The sequence below is a fragment of a genome, unplaced genomic scaffold (assembly GCF_019419815.1).
Source record: "Pyrus x bretschneideri cultivar Hongxiangsu unplaced genomic scaffold, Pyrus_bretschneideri_v1 Contig52, whole genome shotgun sequence".
NCBI classification, from domain to species: Eukaryota; Viridiplantae; Streptophyta; class Magnoliopsida; order Rosales; family Rosaceae; genus Pyrus; species Pyrus x bretschneideri.
Window position 1 is genome coordinate 1910906 of NW_025999790.1, and position 23511 is coordinate 1934416.

Consider the following 23511-nt stretch of genomic DNA (forward strand, 5'->3'; position numbering starts at 1 on the left):
TACCAACCTATTATGGGTCTGCTTTGCGATTGGTTTGCAATATAATTCCTCAAAACAATCGACTTTTTGTGGTTGGTAAGTATGGAAAATGCTCCAAGTGATCGACTTTCTTGTTCTGGCATCCAATGTTTGATTGAGAAAGCATGGTAGATAGGGGCTTTGCAAGTTTAGGCAAAGAAGAGAAAGCATGGTCAAAATGTTAGAGTAACACAAGGACCTAGCTTCTCTGCCCTCCCACTTCCCACACACTCTCATCCCCTCCTATTTGTGCGATTACGGTTAAGTCACGTCAACATTTTATATTACCATTTATTTTTGTCTTATTATCTCTACAAAAAAAAAAAATCAATGTAAAATGTTGATGTGGCTTAACCATGACCGCACAAATAGGATGGGATGAGAGTGTATGGGAAGTGGGAGGGCAGAGAAGCTGGGTCCATTTATTTTTCGCCCGGCCTCTTGGTGCATCTCCAGTCGCTTCCAATACAAGACTTTTTTTCAATAAACAATAAAGTTAAAGGATTAAATTGTAAATGTAACGGTTGGAAAATTGGTGCTCGCACTAGAATGCAAAGAAGAAAAAGGAAAAATGAGTAATGTTATTCATATCATGTTTTTGTACCATATTTTCATATCATCTTAGGTGGCATTTGATGTGGACAGCCACATCATTTGAATTGATCAGATTTTTAAATTTAGTTCATTATTTAGTAAACTAATAATTGAGAAAAACTAGTTAATTAAATGATGATTGTGGTATACGAGGAGTCTTCTCCTTTCTTTCCTTGGGATTTGCAAATTTTTCAAATGATGTGACTATCCACATCAGATGCCACCTAAAATGGTATAGAATTGTGGTACAAAAATATGTACAACCCAAGTTGGTCCACCAACAAAAAAATCCCCCCGTGGTTTGACGATCTCAGATTTGACTTTGCAGAATTGTGTTACGGACCCGGCTTCTCTGCCCTCCTACTTCCCATATACTCTCATCCCCTCCTATTGTGTGCAGTCACAGTTAAGCCACATTAACATTTTATATTGATTTTTTTTATAGAGATAATAAGACAAAAAAAAATATTAATATAAAATATTGACGTAATTTAACCGTGACCGTACACATATGAGGAGATGAGAGTGTATGGGAAAGAAAAGGGCAGAGAAGCCAGATCCAAAATAAATAGCACGTCATAAGCCCGTAAAGGGCCCAACCACCATTACACAAATCTTCTCCAGCTCCTCAGAGAGTGGAGAAATATTTCGGGGTTCCGGGAACTCCACGTAAGTTGGTGTTCCAGCCAGTGGTTATTTGACATCTGGATTTTTCTTTTTATCTTATTCTAGCACACTCTTAAAGGCTGAAACGGTGCATCCAAGTCATCTTCTTCCACAAGCCGAAGGGGCATGGTCCAAAACCAGTCGGCGTTAACAAAGTGTTGAAACCTCTGCAGCTTCTCCTCCTCTCCATTTTTTTATTTTTCTCCAGGTCAGTTTCACTCTCTTTCTCCCATCTCCTTCTTTTTCCCTGTCTCTCTCTGTGTAACTTTATGGTGGTGTGATTTATTTTGTATAATCTTGACGATTGTTTAGAACTGTTTGAATTGTTTTACGATTAATCTTAATTTTGATCGTTAATTGAGATGTTTAGAGTTGAATTTCTCAAGTGTTTTGTATGCATTGAGTTCAATTACTACAACCTTTTGGAAATTGAAAGTTTTATCTCAATGGAATCATTTGAATGGAATGTTGGATTTTATGTTTCTTTTTCTGCTTGGCATGCGATTGCGGATTGATCAAATGGAATTTGATGAAGTTGTATTCAAGTATGGCAACGAGAGTGCACCGTGTGTCACTCCAACAGAGTGGTATTTTTTCCTTTGTGGTTGTGTGTATGGCATTTGTCCCTTTGGAGTGATGGATATTAATCGTACGGCTTTAGTCATGGGGATTGAGGACCAGTATGTTCTATGTGATATTATTATAGTATCTGTGATGGGGAAATGCATTTGGAGGGAAGGGGAGGTTCGGTTGTAGTCGAGGATATGAACATGGTTACTTGCATTGTTTTAGGTTATGTAAATTTTGGAATCAAAGGAAAACTAAAACGACGGGACACTACTAAAAGTATTAATAGATGCCATTTTCCCGTAACATAATCCACGACCAAGTCATGTCCTAGGTTTCAGGGCCGGACATAATATGTATCAGGTTGAACCTGTAGTGTTCTTGAGCTTTTGGTGAATATACTATGCTCTTATTAGCTTTGTGCTTGAGGCTATGTAATTTGCATTGGTTTTTTCCGGTGGTCATGGTCTTTACGTCTTCTGGATTTTATGATCTAGGATTGTATCATTTAAACACATTCCTCTTCTAATTTTCTTGTACATTTTCCTGTTAAAGTTAGTGTTTAGAAGCTCGATGTCACATCAGTCTTTGCTTTTATAGTAATTTTGATTTTGGTGTTTGCTTTATGCTGTAACAGATGGAGGGAAGTTTTGCACATGAGCTCTACTCAGAAAGTTTAAGCCTAGAAAAAATACAATTGGATCCTACACCCAGTGTGAACAGTATAGAAAGTGATCTACACGGTATTTTAATTGTTTAAAGCACCATTTTTTTCGTATAACAGTGATCCACATATAATATTTATTAATTTCATCTTATAGTCAGCCGTAGATAAGTAAATGCATTAGTGTATAACTGCTGTGGTTTTGCTGTTCTCTGTAGTAAGTAATCTTTTTAATGTTTTCTTGCAGGCCATGATAGGGTTGAGCCGTGTGATGAAGATGCATCTTGGTGTGCTTCTGACGATGAATTGCATGAACAATCTGCTTTGGGCAGGGAATGGCAGAGGAGACATAACCAATACCATACGGTTGTTTGATAGTTCAGACATACTTCGTCATTACGTAGGTTTAGTTAGTTGTTTTACTGTGCATAATTCAGGTAGTTCTCTAATATGTGCTTAATTTGTTGATAATATGTAGACTGGTTACCGTGATGGTGTAATAGCGGGAAAAGAAGCTTCTTCACAAGAGGGATTTAATATTGGCTTTAAGAAATCGGTCCTTGTTGGGTACAACTGGGGTCTTGTCAGAGGTGTTACTAGGTAATATAAAGAAGCAAATGTTATTTTGTTGTAGTAATGTCTCGCTTGCATAAATCTTTGTACTGTTTGGAATTTCTATATATCTTACTTTAGTTTTGTTTTCTTCTCTATCCATTCTGGCGTATCTTCCATCCGTAGTGCACTGGCTTGCCTTCCAGATGGTTTAAAGGAGAAGTTGATTGAAACACAAGAACAAATAAATGGATTTCAAAGATTGCTTGAATCTGTGCATTCTATTTCAACGAAAGATGCCCTCGGGTATTTGTACGATGATATGATTGCGAAAAAAGATAGAGAACAGAGTGAAATCTCTGATACTACTAATTCTCTTGAAGTTGGTTCGCCACAGAAAATATCACATGTTAGTGGCCTAGGCAATCACTTTGCACAACTCCAGTCACTTCTTGTCAAGTGTCCTGCAGTCAACGTACATCTACCATAGACGAGATTGTTGTTGTAATTTTGTGAGTAATTATTTGACATTTGTGAATTGAGTTCTGAGAATTATTTGCTAGAGTCCCATGTTATAGGAATTATACATTTTGACAAGTTTTTCCAATTGGGTTCATTATGTTTATATATGATATTCTAGGAAATCTTAATTATAATTGTTTTCGTTTTTTACAATGCAATGGTAAGACGTTGTGGATATAAGTATCATGTGAACAACTGTAAGTTATTGTAGCATGCATGAGCAACTTTTGTTTTCCCTGATACAAGTGATATTGGGAGAGAAGGAATTGAATACAGGAACTCGAGTGTGGAGCTAAATGCTCCTAACCGCTTGAGCTAGAAGCCCCAGTATGCATGCACGAGCAGCTTTAAATTAGTTGTACCTTTAGTGTTGCTAGAATGACGTTTTGGATGTGAGTATGGCAGTCAGTTGGCACTTGACATGCATATTAAGCAAACAACCATATATATTGTTTTGGAGGCCAGTGCCTAGTACAACAGCAAAGGAAAGATGGTAGCAACTCACACCATTTAACATTAAACTGTCATTACATATACTATTAATCAAAGTACACTATCTATATATCCGCTGAGCTTAGGAGAAACCACTCTCGAATCGTCACTACATGAAGTTGCCTCCTTCCTCTTCAGAAATTCTGACAGTAGCCAAGAAACGGTGAGTTTTGTTCTGCTGGAAATGTAGTTCTCCTATGTTCTTGTGTTTTTGCTTCAGTAACTTATTATCGATATTGCAGTCTTTTCACCTGCACAACAAGATGTGAATGGGTTCTATTTGTTATATGGTACTAACAATATGAGCTCACGAACAGCTATTGGAATTAACTATCTGAAGGATTGAAATGGGAATTATATATTTACCTTAGTAACTATCATCAGCTACAAGCTTGCATAGGTCTTGCGTGACTGAAGGCTGCTGAGGGATGCTTAAGATGTTTTTCCACTTTGGGCGCTGGCATGACCGCTTCGAAAGCTGCAACAAGCAGTGCAACCTTCTTCTTCCTTGCTGGAGCAAGTTTTGTGACAGCCTGCTGGAGTGCAAAGTCAAGCATCCATTCATCTGCATTTTTCTTTTCATCAATAATCTGATGCCTGAGGTCAACCTTTTCTGCTTCAGGGTCAGGAACCAAAGGTAGGTAATTCGGTTCTCTTGGATTGAACTTCCTTTGCTCCTCCTCATCAATGCTAAGTCTCTTGCATTTGATTCTTTTCCAGTGGTTGTAGGTGTTCGGAAGTTCTTGTTCGAAGTTGCTTGCTGCCTTGGAAAATTTTCTCTTCATCCCAGGGCTAATGCTATTATTGGCCGTGTTGAAATTTTTTGTGGCTTCTGGCTCTGAATTGTATTTCACTTCCACATTATGAGGTTGTCCTGTGTTGCTATTGGAGATACCTGATTTTTTCAGCCTTAAATCGCTCTGATCCTCAGATTCATTGGAACTTGAAGTTATAGGCTTCTTGTACTTCCCGTTGGACAGGTTACCATCTTCAGCAATGTCATTAACCTGGAGAGGTTCAGTCTTCTTGTAATTGTCATAATCGTCAACCTTGACCTCATCTTCATCAGCTTCAGATGCATCGTGCACCGAATCAGAAACCTGAATCTCAGGTGATGGCTTCACATCACCAATTTGCTCTACTGCTTCCATTTGATTTTCAGAAACCACTGTAGGGAGTTTGGGTTCTGAGCCAAGGTCACCACTTGGAACGCCTTGATCTGTTTCTGAATTCCCTTTATCAGGGCTCCCGTTGCATCCTTCATTTGCTTCAGCATCATCTGTTTCGCTCATATCCTGAGAGGGAATAGAAATTTGGTCTCCTGTCACTGTACTTGTTTCATCCTCATGAAATGCATTCTCTGGTTGGTTATCTGAAGCTTTGCCTGTCTCCACAATGCTGCAGTTGCTTTCAACATCTCCAAGATGAGAATCGATTTCATGATCCTCTGCTTCAGCAACTCCATTCTGCTCTTGAAGTTCCTTGCCAGTTGTTGGTAGTTCCTCATTTGGCTCCTCCATTGAAGATGAAGATATCTCTACACAGTCTGTCTCTGATAGTTCACTGCCTTCTTCGAATGCATCATCGCTGTAGGAAAGTTGGTCATAACTCATTCTTTCGTGCATGTGTCTAGATTCTAGAATCTCAAAATTCTTTTTTATGCCATCCTGTTCACTGACATCACCATCTTTCTGCAGTACTACATAAAAATCCTGAACCAAATTATCGTAGTCACCATTCATTGCATCAGACTTGATCAGAGATTCTTCATGCATATCAGCGTCTTGAATTGTTATTGAACACCCCGCATTTGGACCAGATTCATAACCATCAAGCACTGCAGTGGAAAATTGCCCTTCCTCCCACTCCATGTCAGTAGTTTCAGAACTGGAATAATCCATTTCAGTGCTTGAAAGGTCTTCAGAGTTGCTCTCGTTCGAGCAGCTTCCAGTGGAATTTTCCTCTTGATCGGACAGTGATCCGTAGTCTTCATTTGCATCTTCTTTTCGATCTTCAGGAAATTCGCCAAAGTTTTCTGCCTCAGATTCACTCTCAGAATGCAGTGATCTATCCGACAGGTTCTCCACAACTAGGTTGTTGGCAGAATCTACTGTTTCTGTTTCATCACTTGCAGCATTTGGAAACACAGGACCCTCGTAACCATCTTGTTCTCCTACAGAATCAGCTCCGGCTTTCCTTCCAATTGCCTCAGTGTCATCTTCGTTGTTTGTAGCATAGATTTCAACGAAGAAATCCAAATCAGCTTCTTTCTCAGCTGTTTTGTCATTCTCATCAAACATCTGCTGGAAATCAATTTCTTTTACTCCATCATTATATCGCTTTGCTCCACGCGGACTTAGAGCTTGCAATTTCATCATCTTCTGGGTCTTCAATGAACGTCTTCTTGCAGACAAGAAACTCTTCAATGGCGGCACAGGTGAATGACGATGTCCATTAAGGGAACAGTACGTATACGGGCAAACCTTCATGACTGAAGTTCCCTCAGCTTCAGTTCCCCCAGGACTAATCATCAGATAATCCGGAAACTTTGTATCCTTCAGTGTTGAAGAACAAGTTTCTCTCTGAACATTAACATCTGCACAAAGAGCAACCCTGGAAGATTTTCTCGCCGGAGCTCTTGCTGACTTAAAACTAGGGGACCTTATTAAAGTCCTCACAAGCTTCAAACTAGATGTCCTTGCTAAACTTCTTTCAGGTTTACTAGAAGCAGAGCTAAGCTTTGAACTGCCCAAATTTTTTCGGTTCTGGTTCTTACTATCCGAAAATATTGGCGGAGAACTTCGAAGACTAACCTGTGACTGCTCCTTCCTTGCATGAGAACAGCTGGTGGGCTTCATGTAGTTTGGCGAGCCATAAGTTGTTTTGGCCAGGGGCTGCTTCTGAGGGGAAGCCGCAGTGTTTGGAACATTGAGAGCCGGTGGTGGCGGCTTTCCTGGCTGAGATGAGTTCTTCCTCAAAGGTGATGATCTCAAGCTCTCAACATCTGAAAGCTTGATTGATCTAGATTTCTTCATCTTCTTCTTCAAATCAGCTCCTCTGTGTTTCCCATCTTGGAACTGAGAAGAAGTCTTCAGGTTCGAAAACCGCTTCTCGAATTTATCATGATCAGCTTGGATTCCAAGCTTGTTTGGCACCTTTCTTTGGACCATATTGAAAGGAAAACCAGAAGCAAAGACAACATCCAAGTTGGACTATGTCTTCCCCTTGAGGTGGGGAATTCAAAGCTCATAGAGGAAAGCAATTCCCTCTTGTCCCATGCTTTGTTTTTGGATGGAAAGATTGCATCGGATTGGAAAGGAAAGGAAAGGAAAGCAAAGGAGAGGAATGGGATTCTTGAAAGCCAAAGAAGCAGAGATTCCTTGGGAGTTCTTAGTTTTGGTTTTCTGCTTGTTTGGCAGATGATGAATATTTCGAATAAGGCTGAGACGAGTCTGACGCTGACATGCACCCACAGGTACCTTTTGGGTCCTATTTTTCTGCCTTTTTTATTTTTTATTTTTTTTATGAATTGTTTTCTTTTGTTTTTGCGTGCTAAGTTATTGGCCTTTTTTGAATTGAATTATGAAGCTTATGACATGAGAAGTCTACATATGGCACTCAATTGTTTATTTAGATCACATATTTTGCTTTTCTGACATAAATACCCTCCGTTCTTGTAATTTCTTTGGATGGGAAGAACAACAAGATTCATGATCACCGGCTATTAGGTTTGATATCAATAGTTGAGATTAACGCACCTAAAATATTTTTATTTATTCTCCACTCTTGATATTATATTCAATACTGAAGACCATATATTCATTGATCGCCGGTTGGTCAAGAGAACGTTTGTGACACTAGACATGCTATATACCTACTTTCTCTTTCACGTATTGCATGGGCGTGACGGGTGAGCAACTATCTTTTCAATTAGTTGGCTAGATGGTCAGTAGGATCGAATATTTATTGCACCATTCCGATTTTAACGAGGTAGAAGAGCCACCTACCAAATGATAAATTTTTCAGTATGCTGGAAACACGGTTCAACCCCAAGTGTTATAATACAAATAGTTAGATATTTGAAAAATATTTGTTTAACTTGAAACTAAATGGTAGATTACCTTGACGATTAAGACTTTTTTTTTTAACTCAGTACGTTTCAGGTCCAAACCTTCCTCTTTTCTCCTTATTACAAATTAAACTAGTTACATCACTTGTATTAAACGAAGAGAATACCAAAGGAGTAGATAAAAATGAAAGGTGGAGAAGGGTATCACGGAAATTTCACTCGGAGCATAATTTTCTTGTATTTTGGTTTTGGTCGGACACTGTTGACTTGAAATGCAGAAAACGGGTGGTTGGACGGCCGCTTTGCGAAAAGATAAGAGCCACTGTCGGCGGTAGTGGGCCCCACTAGTATGACGTAAAATGCCCGTTTACAAAACAGACGCTCCTCCTCCGTCTGAACTCCCAACGTTGTGACGTACAGAATGTGGGATGGGCCCACTTGAGTGGGCAGTTGATAATTTATGTTGATTTTTCAGAAGCCCATGAATGTGTTTTCTTCTTTTTCTTTTTCTTTTACGATTTTTATCTGCCGAATTGTGAATAAAAGGTCACTTTGCGAAAGGTGCCGTCAATAGAAAGCAAAGGCCAAAACTATTTTGTGCCCATTTTATTTTTGCAATTTTAAGTAATTAGTTTATAAAAATAGGATTTTGTTTTTTTTTTGAAAAATTGTTTTAAGAAATAATGAGTACATAATGAATAGAGAAAATTGTAATAATAACCCTTCAACTCTCCTAATTGGAGATTTGGTCTGTTGACTAAAAATCTTGTCATTTTCGTCAATCTTGTTAAAACTTCTGACAAAATGGTTATGGTTGAGGGACCTTGCTTTAATTGAGTTAAAGTTGAAGGATTATTGTTCCAATTAGATTAAAGTTGATGGACCATTTCTCTAATTAGATTAAAATTGATGTTTAAGAAGCCCATGAATGTGTCTTTTCCTGTTTGATGACTTTATCTGCTTAATTGTGAATAAAAGGTCAATTTTTGTGATGGAACAAGGCTATTTAGTATTTACACCATAAGGATTAGGAAAGGTGCCGTGAATAGGAAGCAAAGGGAAAAATTATTATTCATTTCTGCAATCTTAAGTAATTAGTTTATAAAAATAGGATTTTTTTTTTTTAAAATTTTTAAGAATCAAGAGTATATAAGGCTATTTCCAACTCAATGCGCTACAATTTCAGAATTTAACCCCATATTTTTGTCTATTCACTATACGAATGAGGTTAGGCAATTTTTTTCTCCAACAGGAAAGGACCTAGAATTTCCACTGCCAACTTTATAATTTGTTAAACTTTTTTATGTCTCATTGATTTTATTTTTGCTAATAATTTTGGAATTAGATTTTGCATAATCTATCTTGTTTTATTTTTACGAACATTTTGGTGTATAAAATTCAAATTCCGAACAAACAAAAAAAACTTGGTGAGAAAAATGAATTTTTTTTTATGGATTTGTGAACAAATGGATGTTTATTTATAAAGGTTTGGTGTCGGATCTAATTTGAATTAATTAATATTATTATTTTGACTGTTGGATTTAAATTTGAGCCGTTGAATATTTTATATTACCGTTAAAGTAGATTAAATCGAATTTGAATCATTGAATTTAAAAATGATGCAACTAGACGCACCACACTAGATCAAAATCCAGGAGGTGCAACAATCATTAGATGTCAACGACATGCCAATCTAGGCATTAGAAACCGTGTTGCTAGTACACTCGTTTGCAGTCAATCCCCCCCCTCGGGGCGGCACCACCCCCCACCCCCCATCCCCATCCCCATCCCCATCCCCTCCCCCTCCCCCAAAAAAAAACAAGTCAGTTGACTGGTGCCGCCCCGCATGGAATTGTCTCCACATAGGCTGCCCTGCTGTTCCTGGTCTCACGTGGGTCCCCCGGCCCACCTGCAATCGGGGTGGGTAGCAATCCCAAATTCCCACTCCCAAACCTAAAATCCCAAAATTCCCACCTCCAAAATATCACCCCGACGTTTTGGGCCCACTCCAAAATACACACACACCCCCACCCCACTCTCCAAAAAAAAAAAAAAAAAAAAAACCTTTGAAAGGCTCATTTAACATTTTCATGTTACTCATGCTACGTGTATTAACGCAAACTAAAAATTTATTTAGTTTTTGTTGAAAAAAACAAATCATACCAACAAAGGATAAAATGTGGCGAGAATTTAATATAAATTAAAATTTTAGTTTTTGAGTGTTAGGGAACAGATTTTGCCCGCCAAGGAACATTATGTTGTTTGAACTCAATTACTTTGTTAGATCGGGATCGATAGTTGTAGAAGTCAATTAAGCAGTTGGCCTTACACTAATACCCTCTCTGCAGTGTCTAACAGCACTTTCTCAGATAAAAATAAAGTCTTCATCGGCAGTCCATTTTCAATATGAATTGGGTTTGAGTTGTCTGCTTTTTAATCCTTATCAGCTCATCAAATCTTTCATAAGTAGCTCTACTTTATTTTGTAAACTAAGATATATTAGAGAGGTCGAACAAAAACCCTCGACCTCGTAAACACTCTTACCCATTTGAGCTACAAGTTCCTCGCTGATAGTTCCTACTTTCTAAAACCAATGCAGACGATAAAAATTGGCAACCGTCTTAAAAGGACAAACAATTCAGGAATGAAGAAAAAGTTCATTCAAATTGCAGCAAACTTAATGTTCAGAAACAAAAGTAATACCTTAAATCGGTAGAGAATCTTTATAACTCCCTGAAGTTGACTTGCATTTGCTACCCACAATTTCGGGAGTTTTTCGAAATAAGTTCCTGACAGATTCGGTTAGTTGGAACCTCAATCAGCTTCTTTCAGAACTCCACTCCGACGATCCCATTCCAGGTCACCCATTTCTACAGTGACTGAATCCTCATTATTAATGTAATCTAACAATTTCTCCTGAATACTTATGGGGAAACTGCACTTCTCCCCGAGTAGTCTTATAAATTCTTCAGCTCCTTTCACATCAGCTTTCTGTTTCATATATTCCATACAGGCGGCGACAACATGCCCATCTGGTGTCCACCGTGACCCCTCAACTGAAAGTGCTTTCCTCGTCAACTCAACTGTCTTCTCAATTTGATCATGATCAAGATATCCCCTTGCCAAATAATACCAAGACCTTGCATCCGGTTTCTCTCCCCTTTGTATTACCCTGTTAACAATGGATTCGGCCTTGTCAACTAGAGCCTTGTCAACTAGGCCCTTTCTGCTATAAGCACCAATCAAGAAATTTGGGATACAAATGTCGAAAGATAAATTGCTGGATTCCCATTCGTCATAGATCTTCTCGGCACTTTCAATATCGCCAATCTTCAACACAGAGGTCATTATACTTATATAACCCCTATTGTATATTTTCATGTGCTTCTTGTATAGTTCCCAGAGTCTCATAACCCTATCTTTCTGCCCTAGTGCTGCATATTGTGTCATAAGGTACTCATATGCTCCCCTCTTTCTTTTAGAACTTGACAATAGTTTCTCAGACCTCTCTAGCATTGCCAAAGCCTTTTCCACATTTCCTGCTTTCTTATAAGAAATTGCTGCGTTGGAATAACTATCCCAATCCATACAAACCTCAGGATCGGATTCCCACTCTGCCATAACCTTGTCAATTCCCTCAAGATCAGAAGCAGCTGCATATGCAGAGATGTGGATACAATATGTGAACTTGTCATGAACAATGCCCTTCTCTTTCATTTCACTCATTAGAACATTGAATTTGTCAATGTTTCCAGTCTGATAATACAAATTGAGCAAATTGTTGTAGGACAACGATGTCCTAGCAAACCCCAATTCCCTCATCTTCTGCATAATGTCCTCGGCCTTTTCCACAAGTTTTGCACGGGCATAGCTGTTCAGGAGAGCACAGTAAACCTCGAGAACTTTCAAATTTTTTGGAATGTTGTTAAAGTAATCCTCAGCTTGTTCTATTCCGTGAACTTTTGCAATCAAATCGAGCCGGATGGCAACATCAGCAATTGTAAGCTCAAAGTACCTTTTGTCAGACAACCACATTGATATCTGAGAATAAATAAACGAGATCAAATTTCCGAAGATGGGTTGATACTTGCTAACTCACTAGACTAGACACTTATTTTGAATATTAAAGCATTGTTATGAGAATTGGGATCTAAACTAATATTAAGAAGATGGGTTGATGCTAACTCACAAGGCTAGACAATCTTTCTCCAGAAATCCAAATATCAAGTAGATGCAACAGATGAAAGATTTGCTACTTGGGTGACTTATTTGACTATTAAAGCATCGTTATCACAATTGGCATCTAAACTACTGTTAAAGCACTCCCATTTATTCAGTTCAGAAGCTATGACTCCAATACAAACGTGCACACACACAGAATTTTTTTACGTTGCAGTTAACTGCATTTTCTTTAAATGCAGACATGCCGTCGATATTATTGAAATTGTCAATACTGCAAACTTAAAATTGTCGGTATGTTGTTGATATTTAATTGCACCGTAGAAAGACTGAATATCGGAGCCCCTTCTTAAGGAGATGCAACTGTTGAAGAGAGATATGACAGTGCCCTCGTATTGACTGTTTCATAACTATGTATTGTCCATATAGCACCCCTATATTGTGGGGGCAAAAACACGAAACTATTAACAGTCATACATGGTCATGACACGTTCATTACGAGGGCACTATCCTATTCCGCTCCATGGAGCGGGATCCTCTTATAAAGCTTCTCCTACATATATCTACACACACACACACACACACACACACACATAAATATAATATAAACACACAAAAATGAAGCAATGAAGCTCGATATGCATTCAAATGCTGATAGGAACACAATTAAGCTACTCAATTAGCATAATTTCAAGCCATTGACATTCAATTTCACTGATTTCAACATAATCTCAGCATATTGAGTAAAAACAAAAAAAAAACAAAATTACGGAATAAGAAACCCTAAATTAATTTCATTTCCACATTTTCCAGAGAACCAAACAGAACATAGTACCTCGAGAGCATGCTTGTATTGCTTGTACTGCCTGAGCTCCTTGATGATGGTGACGAATGCATCTTTGGGTGCGGTTCGGCCTTCTTCGATCCACTGGTCGAGAATCGGGGAAATGGGGGCTGTATGATCTCCGGCGCGGGAAATCCGACGGTAGAGCTCGTTGAGTGTGCCTCTCGAGGGCTCTCTGTGAGGGCGATACGTCGTCGTCGAGTAGAGCGAAACGCCCGGTGCGTTTCGGAAACCGAAACGAGATGAGAAATTGAACAGCGAGCTCAACCGAGAATGCTTCATTCGGAGCGGGGGAGACAGGAAGGGTTTAACCTGGGGCTTAAGCGACTGAAATATGATGATTCGCCGTAGCTTGAAACGACGCGTTTCGACTTAAACAATGAGGAGGTATTTTCCCACAAAGCTGCTGAAATTGATATAATTCTTTACTTATATTAACGCTTGTTAACGTGGTATTTTCGTTAGGATTTTATAAAAATTCTATTACATTATGTTTCGATGAGGAACGTAAACTTGAAATTTGGATAAAGTTCAATTTATAAATTAACATGCATCAAGTTCATTTTTTGAAATCATAAACATAAAAATCTAGAATTTTCGAGTGGAAAAAAAATGGAATTCGAAACCTTCCATTCGCAAGTTTAAATTCTTTGTTAATTTATAAATTAACATGCAAATGCAACAAGTCCTTTTTTTTTATTCATAAACATAAAAATCTAGAATTTTCGAGTGGACAAAAATTGGAATTTGAAACCTTCCATTCACAAGTTTAAAGTCTATGAAAATAATTATCATTTCTAAATTGACATGCAACAAATCATTTTTTTTATTCATAAACATAGAAATCTAGAAAAATTGGAATTTTGAAACCTTTCGTTCACAAGTTCAAATTCTATGCAAATAATTATCATTTCTAAATTGACATGCAACAAGTCCTTTCTTTGGATTCATAAACATAGAAATCTAGAATTTTCGAGTGGAAAAAAAATTAGAATTAGAAACCTTTCATTCACAAATTTAAATTCTATGTAAATAGTTATCATTTCTAAATTTAAATGAGAGTTTAAACTAACAAATACCAAAAAACTCAACCATGAATGGTACCACCGCCTCCACCATCCTCATCACCATCACGGCTAATGCAACCATCACATACCGTTGTCACCTCCGCCGTTGTCGTTGTCACCTCCGCCGTTGTCGTTGTCACCATCCATTGCCATCGTCGCCACTACCACCATTGTTGTCACCGTCACCGTCGTTGCCGCCACCACTCACCAACATCACTATTGTCTCTACCATCACTATTAGAACATTTCCTAAATACTATCTCTTATTTATAGATTAATAACTCTATTATGTTAATCAAACAAGAAAATTCACAAATTATAAAAATTAAATCTCAATGTTTAATTTTTTTTTTTCGTTATTTTGAAAATTTTTTGTAATCTTATGGCGTGTTTACGCATCCGGAATGGAGGTAAAAGAAAGGGAATCGATTTCTTCCATGGGTGATTTCGGTTACCAAATTTTGGGAATGCAAAATATTAGTGGGCTCCACCCAATATCAGGAATCAAACTCCTGATATTCCCAGAATTGAATTACCGACTTGGATGTGGTATTTGAATTTCGGATGAAAGCCAACATTCGGAATCAAAATTTTCGATCGAAACTACCCTTTCAGATTCAATCTCTTCCATCTGTCTTCCGCGAGTCAACCACCCAAAGCACACCCATGCCCACCCATGAACCAACACATACCATCGCAGCACCTCCCATACTGCCAAAGTGCCAATACCCATCACCAACACACCCCAAAAATTCTACCCAACAGACCCAGATCCAAACCCGAATGGAGAGAGAGAGAGAGAGAGAGAGAGAGAGAGAGAGAGAGAGAGAGACATAGACAGAGAGAGAGAGATGTGTAGAGGGAGGTTGACGTGTCAAGAGTAGCAAGAGTTGGTGTTTGGGGATGATCGGAGAAACAAATTTAGGAGGATGCAGAGGGAGAGTTTAGAGGGTTCTAATGGAACCGTGGAGGTTCCATAATTTTTTGTTGAGTTTTAACTCTTTAAAACACATATACTAGTGTGAAATTGTTTAAAAATATTAAAATTTGTCTATTATAAACTAAGGATATTTTAGTAATCAACCTAATTTTCATTCCGATTGAAGTGAATTAGTAAACAAGTTATATGGACTCAACATCATTTATACTCCAATTCCAGACAGTTTTAGTAAACAACTTCAACATGAATCTAATTATGATTCGACCTCATTTCAATTCCTCCTCAATTTAATTCCTCTCAATTTGATTATGGATTAATAAACGCGCCCTTAAACTCTATTCCTCCGTATTCCACTTTTTACTTTATTCTGTCATGTAAGTTAATAAAAGGACTGTTATATGATATAGTTAACACAAGCAATTTGAAACTTTTCCTTTAACTACACACTGATCAGATTGAAGAGGTCAATCAAATGATATGCTTATTGCATGTGGGCTGCTATTGCCAAATTTTCACCCTCAACAGTTAGCACGTACTCAGATTTGTTAGACTGAAGGCTTCACAATAATTCTAGAAACCAGTGTTCTTCAATGGTGGATTCTCAAAGAAGTTGGGGTTCCATCAAAATCTTAAATATAAGGAGCAATTCAATTACATTTAATAATATGTAAGGTCCCTTCTCTCATCATGTGGGATTTATTATCAACACGCTCTCTTATATGTAACAAAATTTCAAGTCTAACACATAGACAACATAACTCAAGTGATGTATAACACATGTGACCTTTGGCTTTATACATGGAACAACATATTATGATATTATGAAGAAAGTTGAATTTCCACTATAAAACCAATTGACTATATGCGCGAGTATACAAATACTTATAAGCATATACAAGATCTATCTTCTCATCAATGTGAAATTCATTTGAGATGGGAATTAAGGAACAATACTCAAGCAATAGTGTACAAAGTCCTTAGTTTGTAGAACGAAAAGCTAGGAATCATAGAATCTCTGTGACATCCCACATCGCCAAGGGAGTGATCCTTATATGTATATTCTCATCCCTACCTAGCACGAGGCCTTTTGGAAGCTCATTGGCTTCGGGTTCTGTAGGAACTTCGAAGTTAAGCGAGAAGAGGGCTAGAGCAATCCCATGATGGGTGACCCACTAGGAAGTTGCTCGTGAGTTCCCAAAAACAAAACCATGAGGGAATGGTAAGCCCAAAGCGGACAATATCGTGCTACGGTGGTGGAGTGGACCCGAGAAGTGATCCGCCCCAGGCCGGGATGTGACAATTTGGTATCAGAGCCTAACCCTGGTCGCGTGTGTGCCGACGAGGACATCGGGCCCCTAAGGGGGGTGGATTGCGACATCCCACATCGCCAAGGAAGTGATCCTTATATGTATATTCTCATCCTTACCTAGCACGAGGCCTTTTGGGAGCTCACTGGCTTCGGGGTCCGTAAGAACTCCGAAGTTAAGCGAGAAGGAGAGCAATCCCATGATGGGTGACCCACTAGGAAGTTGCTCGTGAGTTCCCATAAACAAAACCGTGAGGGAATGGTAAGCCCAAAGCGGATAATATCGTGCTACGGTGGTGGAGCGGGCTCGGAAAGTGATCCGCCATGGGCTGGGATGTGACAATCTCCCCCTCTCCATTAATTCTAATTTAGGATGTAACAAATTCAAACAAAAGTAGAATTTTTTTTTTTTTTGAACAACAAACAAAAGTAGATTAGTCCTATTTGTTTCTTAGATTAAACATTATGCATTTAAGAATCTAATTAAAATAGTCGACTCCACTTAGTAGGAAAATGTTTTGTTATTATTGTAAAATCCGATTAAAATGCTGCCTATTATTATGGCGTCGAACATTTCCTGTTTTGGATATGAAATTACACCAAATGCCACTAATTTTTTATACACACCCATATTTGTCCAGCTACAACTAATTTCCTATAATATCTAGGAAATTAATTTTGTGAAATGCATAATTAATATTTTCCTTCAATAAACGGCATGTCAAAAAATATATATATAATAATAGATACTCTATCAAAGGCAACTTAATTTTTGTTTTGATACAGTCCAAAAAATTAATCCTTTCAACGCAATTACACAATTAAAAAATGCCATGAATTAAAACTCAAGTATCATAAACGTTTCAATTTTGTAGGACGTTTAAAATTCAAATGTACCATAAACATATCAAAATGTATATACTACTTAAACCCAAACGTACTCATGTTATACAAAACTAAACGTACCATAGAACCAAATAACTATACAAGCAAAGCATGTTCATACAATTGTGCCTTTTAGTTTCCTAGAGTTTCTTTCTACGAATTTTGTTCAATTAATTATTTATTGATTTTTTGTGCCTCTTGATTTTTGATTTCGTTCGTGTGTTATGCTGTTTGAGATTAGAAAAATTGATTTTGATTGGTCTTGGTTGCTATTTTAGTTGTCGGGCTTTGTTCATATTTGAGCTTTGTTTCTGGGTTCTCTGCATCTGCCAGACGAAAAAAAAAAGAAAGGTGTATAGAAATAAAATGATGTGCAAGATCATTTTCTTGAAAAATATGTAATTTTCATTAAGTGACTTGTTTTATTTGTAGTCGTCTTGACAATATATATTTTTTTGGGTAAATTACATTTTCATACCTGAGGTTTGGGGCTTATTTCAATTCCCTACAACATCTGCAAAACATTTCACTTTCATACCTTAAGTACTATTTTATTTCAAAATGATACCTTCGTTACATTTCCATCCATTGATCTGTTAAGTGCTGACATGGCTGCCACATATATGCCACGTGGCTGCCAAATGTCTGCCACGTGGCAAAAAAAATAATTTTTAAAATTTTTTTAAAAAAAAACTGAATCTTCAACCCAAAAAAAAAAAAAAAAAAAAGGTTAGAAAACTAGATCCACCCCACCCCCTCCCCCATACGTAAACCTTCAACCAAAAAAAAAAAAAAGAATAAGCAAATAGAAAACCCAGATCCCGCATACCCTCCTCCCCAAATCCCGTCAAACCTCCCCCCCCCCCCCGGGGCCTCATCATCTTCCATCCGTCATTCGCACCCATCCTCCATCTCCTCCGCGCACCCATCTTCCCATCTTCCCCCTTCCAACCTGAGCCCAACCTGCAACCCAGAAAGAAGAAAAAGAAAAAAAAACCAGCGCACCCACCCTCTGCACCCACCCTCGCACGCACCATTTTCCCTCCTCTACACACCCCACTCCTTAAATCCACACTCATTGGGGAAGACGGGATCTGATTTGTATGGAAATGAAGGGTTTTTTTTTCTTTTCTTTTCTGGGTTTTTTGTTTTTTTTTTTTTTCTAGGTTGCAGGTAGTGGGTGTGGAGGAGGAAGTGGAGGGTGGGTGCACGGTGGGTTTGGGGAAGATGGGAGGGGAGGAAGATGAAAGATGGGTTTTTTTTTTCCTATCTTCTTCTTCTTCTGGGTTGCAGGTTGGGTTGGGGGGGGGGGTGGTAGGGAGGGATGGGGGTTGCGGGTTTAGCTTTTGTTTTTGGTTTTGGTTTTTTTTTTTTTTTTTTTAGAAGATTCAGGTCTTTTTCTTTTAAAAAAAAAAAAAATTTTTTTTTTTGCCATATGGCAAACATTTGGCAACCACGTGGCATATATGTGGTAGCTACGTCAGGACTTAACGGATTAATGGATGGAAAATGTAACGGAGATATTATTTTGAAATAAAATAGTACTTAAGGTATGAAAGTAAAATGTTTTGAAGATGTTGTAAGAAATTGAAATAGACTCCAAACCTGAGATATAAAAATGTAATTTACCCTATTTTTTTTCATTATGTAGTCTCTCCTATCCTTTTTAGTAAATTAAATATGAATAACTGTTAATGAGGAGGGATAGTACTATGATGAAATCACACATTCTTGTGACCCTCCTCAACCAAATTACTAAGCAGATGAAAGTGATAACGGTATAAGATTAGGTTATTTAAATCTGACTCGTCCGTATTATGTTGCATTAAATTCAATCATTTTTATAATCTAACGACTTAAAACAGGACAAGTCAAACTTAATAGTTAACTCCGGTCTAATGACATTAAGTTTATAAATTTAAAAATAATCAAAACAGAAAATCAAAAACTTATCAGCCAAAAAAGTCTGGCATCGAGGCGTTCATAAGTTGGACTTTTTGTTTATTGTTTGGTTTTTAGTTTTTTAAAATTTATTCAGACTTGAGGATGTTAACTTGGAGTTAATATTAAATTTGATGTGTCATGTTTTGAGTTGTAAGATATCCTAAAATCAAATGTTCTTTTTTATGGGTTGTCTAGCTAAAAAAAAAAAAAAATCCTAAAATCATTTTTATTTTATTTTATTTTTTTTGCTACATACGTATTGTATCAAATATCCCATATATTTAGATGAAAACACAAGAAGAAGATAGAAAACTTTAAAAAATAAAACAAAGTAGAAGTAAAGGCAATCTTAATAAAAATTGATTGAAACTAATATAAGTAAATTGAATCTTGAACAGAATGACATCACAATTTCCATGGTAATTTTTATATTTTTAGTTGTGCTAAATACTCACTGGGCTAGTTTCATTAAAAATAATTCTTCTTGCACTTCTTTTTGTCTATTATATTAGACAATACACTAAAATATATATACATATTGCCACAAACCCTCCCTGGGCTATAGCCCACCGTAGCCTTTGGTGTGGCTACGCAAGTGATTATTATAAAGGTTGAGATGTAATGAAATGCATGTCATAAATGCACAAAAGCTAAATGTAGAGACTAATATATAACAAGTAAAAAGTATTTAAGTTTCCAATGTGAGATTTATTCTCAATAGTTCCTTGGTATTGTAGAACGAAAACTAGAAATCACATAATCTCCCCCTCTCCAAAATTCTAATTTAGGATGTAACAAATTCCAAAAAAAAAAAAAAGGTAAATCTAAACATTTATGTGTTTTAGAATTTTGATTAAAATGCTTCCTATCAATGTGGCACCAAATAGATTTTACTAAACCTTTTTTGGATATGAAATTACACCAAATGCCATTAATTTTAATACAACCATTTTCGTCCAGCTACAACTAATTTCCTATAATATCTAGGAAATTAATTTTGTGAAATTCATATTTAATCTTTTCCTGCCGTAAACGGCATGTCAAGAAAGAAAAAAAAAAATAGATAAGTTTCAATTAAGGGCGACTTTATTTTTGTTTTGATACAGTAATAAAAATAATCCCTTCAACACAATTAAATGTCATGAATCAAAACTCAAATGTATCATAAACGTATCAATTTTGTAGTATGTTTAAAACTCAAATGTACCATAAACATACCATCCAAATGCATTCATGTTATGCAAAACTAAACGTACCATACATATAACCAAATAACTAACTATACAGGCAAAAGTACCTCAAAGCATGTCCATAAAATTACAAAACTATAAAAATAAGCGAAAAAATAAAAGTATAATTTTGTGAATTTATCAATTGAAAACTTACTAATAGTATATTTTTGGACAAAACTTAGTGGAATTCCTTATATATAGGGAGGACGAGATACACAAAATATATAGCATTAAAAAAAATAATTAATAACCAAAATCTAGTGAGAAAAAAAAAATAAAAGACTAACATGTAATATGATTGGCGATAAATAACTACTGACCTGAAAACAAGTCAGAGTACTTAAAACAAAAAATATATAAAATCAAAAGCAGGAAAGCTACAAATGCGAGAAAATGGAATGGTTAACTCTAATTATCTAAAGTACATATTAATAGAGCCTTCATTATCAACCAAATTCCATAAAACTATCATTCTAATCCTTCAATTAAAACTGAATATAAATAAGAAATATGAACAATAATGTAATTTCACACAACTAAAATTTTGTTGTTTTTTAAAACCTCATTTACATGTGATTTTAACAAATCTCTAATTAAAAATAAAAAATAACGTTCCCTCCCTTCTCTCCTCACTCCCATTCTCTCTCACTTTTTTCTCTCTCCTCCCATTTTAAAAACATTCACACATATTTTGTGTGTGCACATATGCTAGTTCCAAATAAAAAACTGATATATTATTACATAATTGAAAAGTTACAACCATTTGGTAAATCATTGATTCGATAATTTCAAACTATTCATAATTAAAAGGGTATTACACATTATGAACTTTTACAAATCTCACTTAATTAACCCTCTTAACTCTTTGTCACTACCCTTAATCTTGATCAGCTCCTTCTCCCTCCACATTCGCAAATATCACCTCTTGTTGTGCATCCAAACCCTAGCCAAGCTCCTGCTTCTTAATTCCAAACCTCCGCCCAAATCACTCCACTTTTTTCTCAGCCAGCTTCTGAATCCTCCACCCTCATCCTCTCTTTCTGCTCCACCGTAAACTTCCTCCGCTACGGCCTCTTCGAAGGCGTAAATGGTAGCAGCCCCACCACTCCTCCTTCAAACACATGCAGATCCTCGCTTGAACTCGAGGTCCCTCCTCCCCTCATCAAACCATTCACTGCCTGCATCAGTTTATATAAGTTATCTATATTAGGGATCATGTTACAAATCACATAACCAAAAATCTGACATATTTTGATTCCTCCATATGAATTCCTATACTAGTTAATACCCTAATACTCCCAAAAGCAAAATGGAAACAACAGCATCTGAATTAGAACTTACATGATCAAACTTTGGAATCACGGTCTCCTTGATGCACGCAGAATGAATAGTTGCAATATCATTCTCGACGAGTACAAACACAAGGGATCTCTTTCTGGTAAATCATGGATTCGATTCAACGTCAAGCGTCGTGATCTGAAAGGGAAATTAGGGTTTGCATTTGACTTTCTTCTTTTCCAGGAACTGAAGGGTACTTGGAATACCCACCATCTGTTCTAAACATTTGAGAACAAGGATGATCAAAAAATAAAAAGAAACCCTACTGCTCTATACGAGGTACGGCGCACTCTGAGCCTTGACGGCAGCAATATCAGTGTTATTTATAGTGCTTGTGTCTAGGTTAGACTGAAATTACCCAGCCGTGCACAGAGCCAACAACTCTGTGCCACATGGCACCCTCTGGTTTGTCATCTCCACGTCTCTAAGGCAAAATGATTGGCTATGAGGTCATCCTTATCCTTGCTGACTTGGATATGATAGACATTTAGACGACAGTGTATCGTAAATGGGGATTTGTACAGGGCAGTTAAGAATTTTGTAAACCTAAAGTAGGGAGTGAAAATTGTTTATTCTCACATAAAATACAACGATCACGATTTGGCCTAAAAATATGGTTTCTTTTACAGTTTCTTTAGTAATATAGTTGATTACAATGGTACGATGACGAAATACAATACGTGTATTTTTATTGAGAAAGTATAATACTTTGTGAGTTGATTGTGTTTTTACACCTCGCTTCATATGAATTTTTATAATCTTCTAGTCTCTTATATGGGACAGGTGAGTTTTGGTCGTTGTGTGGTTGATGTAGTATTTCAGTTGAAAATTAAAGTACCAAAATAGACGATCAAACAAATCATGATACCGAATATTTTTAACTGGAAATCAAACAAACAAAAATGCCAAAACGGTTACAAACTAAGAATTGCATGAGTAACTTAATTACCAAACTATATTGCAAGTTATAGTTGACATAAACCTGAAAAACCCTAATGCGTAAAATATAAAAAAGAAACCCTAGTACAAAATCAATTGGAATCTCTAATTAATTTCCTAAATAAACTAATAAATTCCAACACCCTCCACGTCAAAGTAATGCAGCCACGTAGGTACGTTATTTGAGGAGAAATTTTTCATTGTGACGAGAACACAAGTAGCACATCACATATTTTAATAAAAGTGGTGGGAAATTTTATTTTTTATTAATTTTTTAGCACATATATCTCATCATTTGTATAGTGACACGTGATGTACCATCCCGTGTACCAGTTACACTGAAAAATCTCTCGTTATTTGAGTTTGTTGGATCCAATGTTGAAGCGGATACATAAGTGGTCTTGGATCACGAGGTGATTTGAAGCCCCGATGTCCTTTACAGTGTCCAAATAAAAAGCATGGCATTTTTCATATACCACAATTAATTGTTTAGAGAGCTTTTTTTTTTCTCTCACATGATCTCCCATTATCTTCACATTTCAGATTCTTGGCCATATATTCCATCTGATTGTAATATACTTTGCCACTTTAATAAATGAAATATGTTGTTTCCTTTAAAAAATGATCTGCGCACTATTTTCTCTTTTAGTTTATTCAATCTAAATGCTAGGGAAATAAAAAGATGTATAGAAA

General features: G+C 36.8%; 3 protein-coding genes and 1 long non-coding RNA gene across 6 annotated transcripts; 1 reads left to right on the forward strand and 3 right to left on the reverse strand.

Annotated features, from left to right (window-relative positions):
• The first annotated feature begins 1316 nt into the window (after positions 1-1316).
• Positions 1317-3717, forward strand: LOC103945565. Of its 3 annotated transcripts, none has more exons than XM_048570194.1 (5): positions 1317-1486; positions 2483-2576; positions 2757-2875; positions 2988-3109; positions 3248-3717. In XM_048570194.1, the coding sequence occupies exons 2-5, from the start codon at positions 2483-2485 to the stop codon at positions 3549-3551; spliced, it is 639 nt and encodes a 212-aa protein (XP_048426151.1). In that variant the 5' UTR covers positions 1317-1486; the 3' UTR covers positions 3552-3717. The 3 variants fall into 3 exon arrangements, with proteins under 3 accessions (XP_048426151.1, XP_009354428.2, XP_048426150.1); XM_009356153.3 differs by having other exon boundaries at positions 1331-1486; positions 2483-2588; XM_048570193.1 differs by lacking the exons at positions 1317-1486; positions 2483-2576 and adding an exon at positions 1741-1865.
• A 294-nt stretch (positions 3718-4011) lies between these two features.
• Positions 4012-7612, reverse strand: LOC103945566 (calmodulin binding protein PICBP). Its single transcript, XM_009356154.3, has 2 exons — positions 4442-7612; positions 4012-4326 (listed from the first exon to the last, which is right to left on the reverse strand). The coding sequence occupies exon 1, from the start codon at positions 7243-7245 to the stop codon at positions 4456-4458; it is 2790 nt and encodes a 929-aa protein (XP_009354429.2). The 5' UTR covers positions 7246-7612; the 3' UTR covers positions 4012-4326; positions 4442-4455.
• A 3177-nt stretch (positions 7613-10789) lies between these two features.
• Positions 10790-13518, reverse strand: LOC103945567 (pentatricopeptide repeat-containing protein At2g20710, mitochondrial-like). Its single transcript, XM_009356155.3, has 2 exons — positions 13159-13518; positions 10790-12185 (listed from the first exon to the last, which is right to left on the reverse strand). The coding sequence occupies exons 1-2, from the start codon at positions 13447-13449 to the stop codon at positions 10959-10961; spliced, it is 1518 nt and encodes a 505-aa protein (XP_009354430.2). The 5' UTR covers positions 13450-13518; the 3' UTR covers positions 10790-10958.
• A 7734-nt stretch (positions 13519-21252) lies between these two features.
• On the reverse strand, positions 21253-22207 carry LOC103945568. Its single transcript, XR_666982.2, has 2 exons — positions 21883-22207; positions 21253-21719 (listed from the first exon to the last, which is right to left on the reverse strand). It is a non-coding gene; the product is annotated as an uncharacterized LOC103945568 (long non-coding RNA).
• Positions 22208-23511: the final 1304 nt, after the last annotated feature.

Bases quoted from the DNA above. Each gene is read 5' to 3' on its own strand.
- LOC103945565 (XM_009356153.3), top strand. From the start codon at position 2,483: ATGGAGGGAAGTTTTGCACATGAGCTCTACTCAGAAAGTTTAAGCCTA. The intron at 2,589-2,756 runs GTATTTTAATTG...GTTTTCTTGCAG, and splicing joins TATAGAAAGTGATCTACACG to GCCATGATAGGGTTGAGCCG. The intron at 3,110-3,247 runs GTAATATAAAGA...TTCCATCCGTAG, and splicing joins CTTGTCAGAGGTGTTACTAG to TGCACTGGCTTGCCTTCCAG.
- LOC103945566 (XM_009356154.3), bottom strand. From the start codon at position 7,245: ATGGTCCAAAGAAAGGTGCCAAACAAGCTTGGAATCCAAGCTGATCAT.
- LOC103945567 (XM_009356155.3), bottom strand. From the start codon at position 13,449: ATGAAGCATTCTCGGTTGAGCTCGCTGTTCAATTTCTCATCTCGTTTC. The intron at 12,186-13,158 runs GTACTATGTTCT...ATTTATTCTCAG, and splicing joins AATACAAGCATGCTCTCGAG to ATATCAATGTGGTTGTCTGA.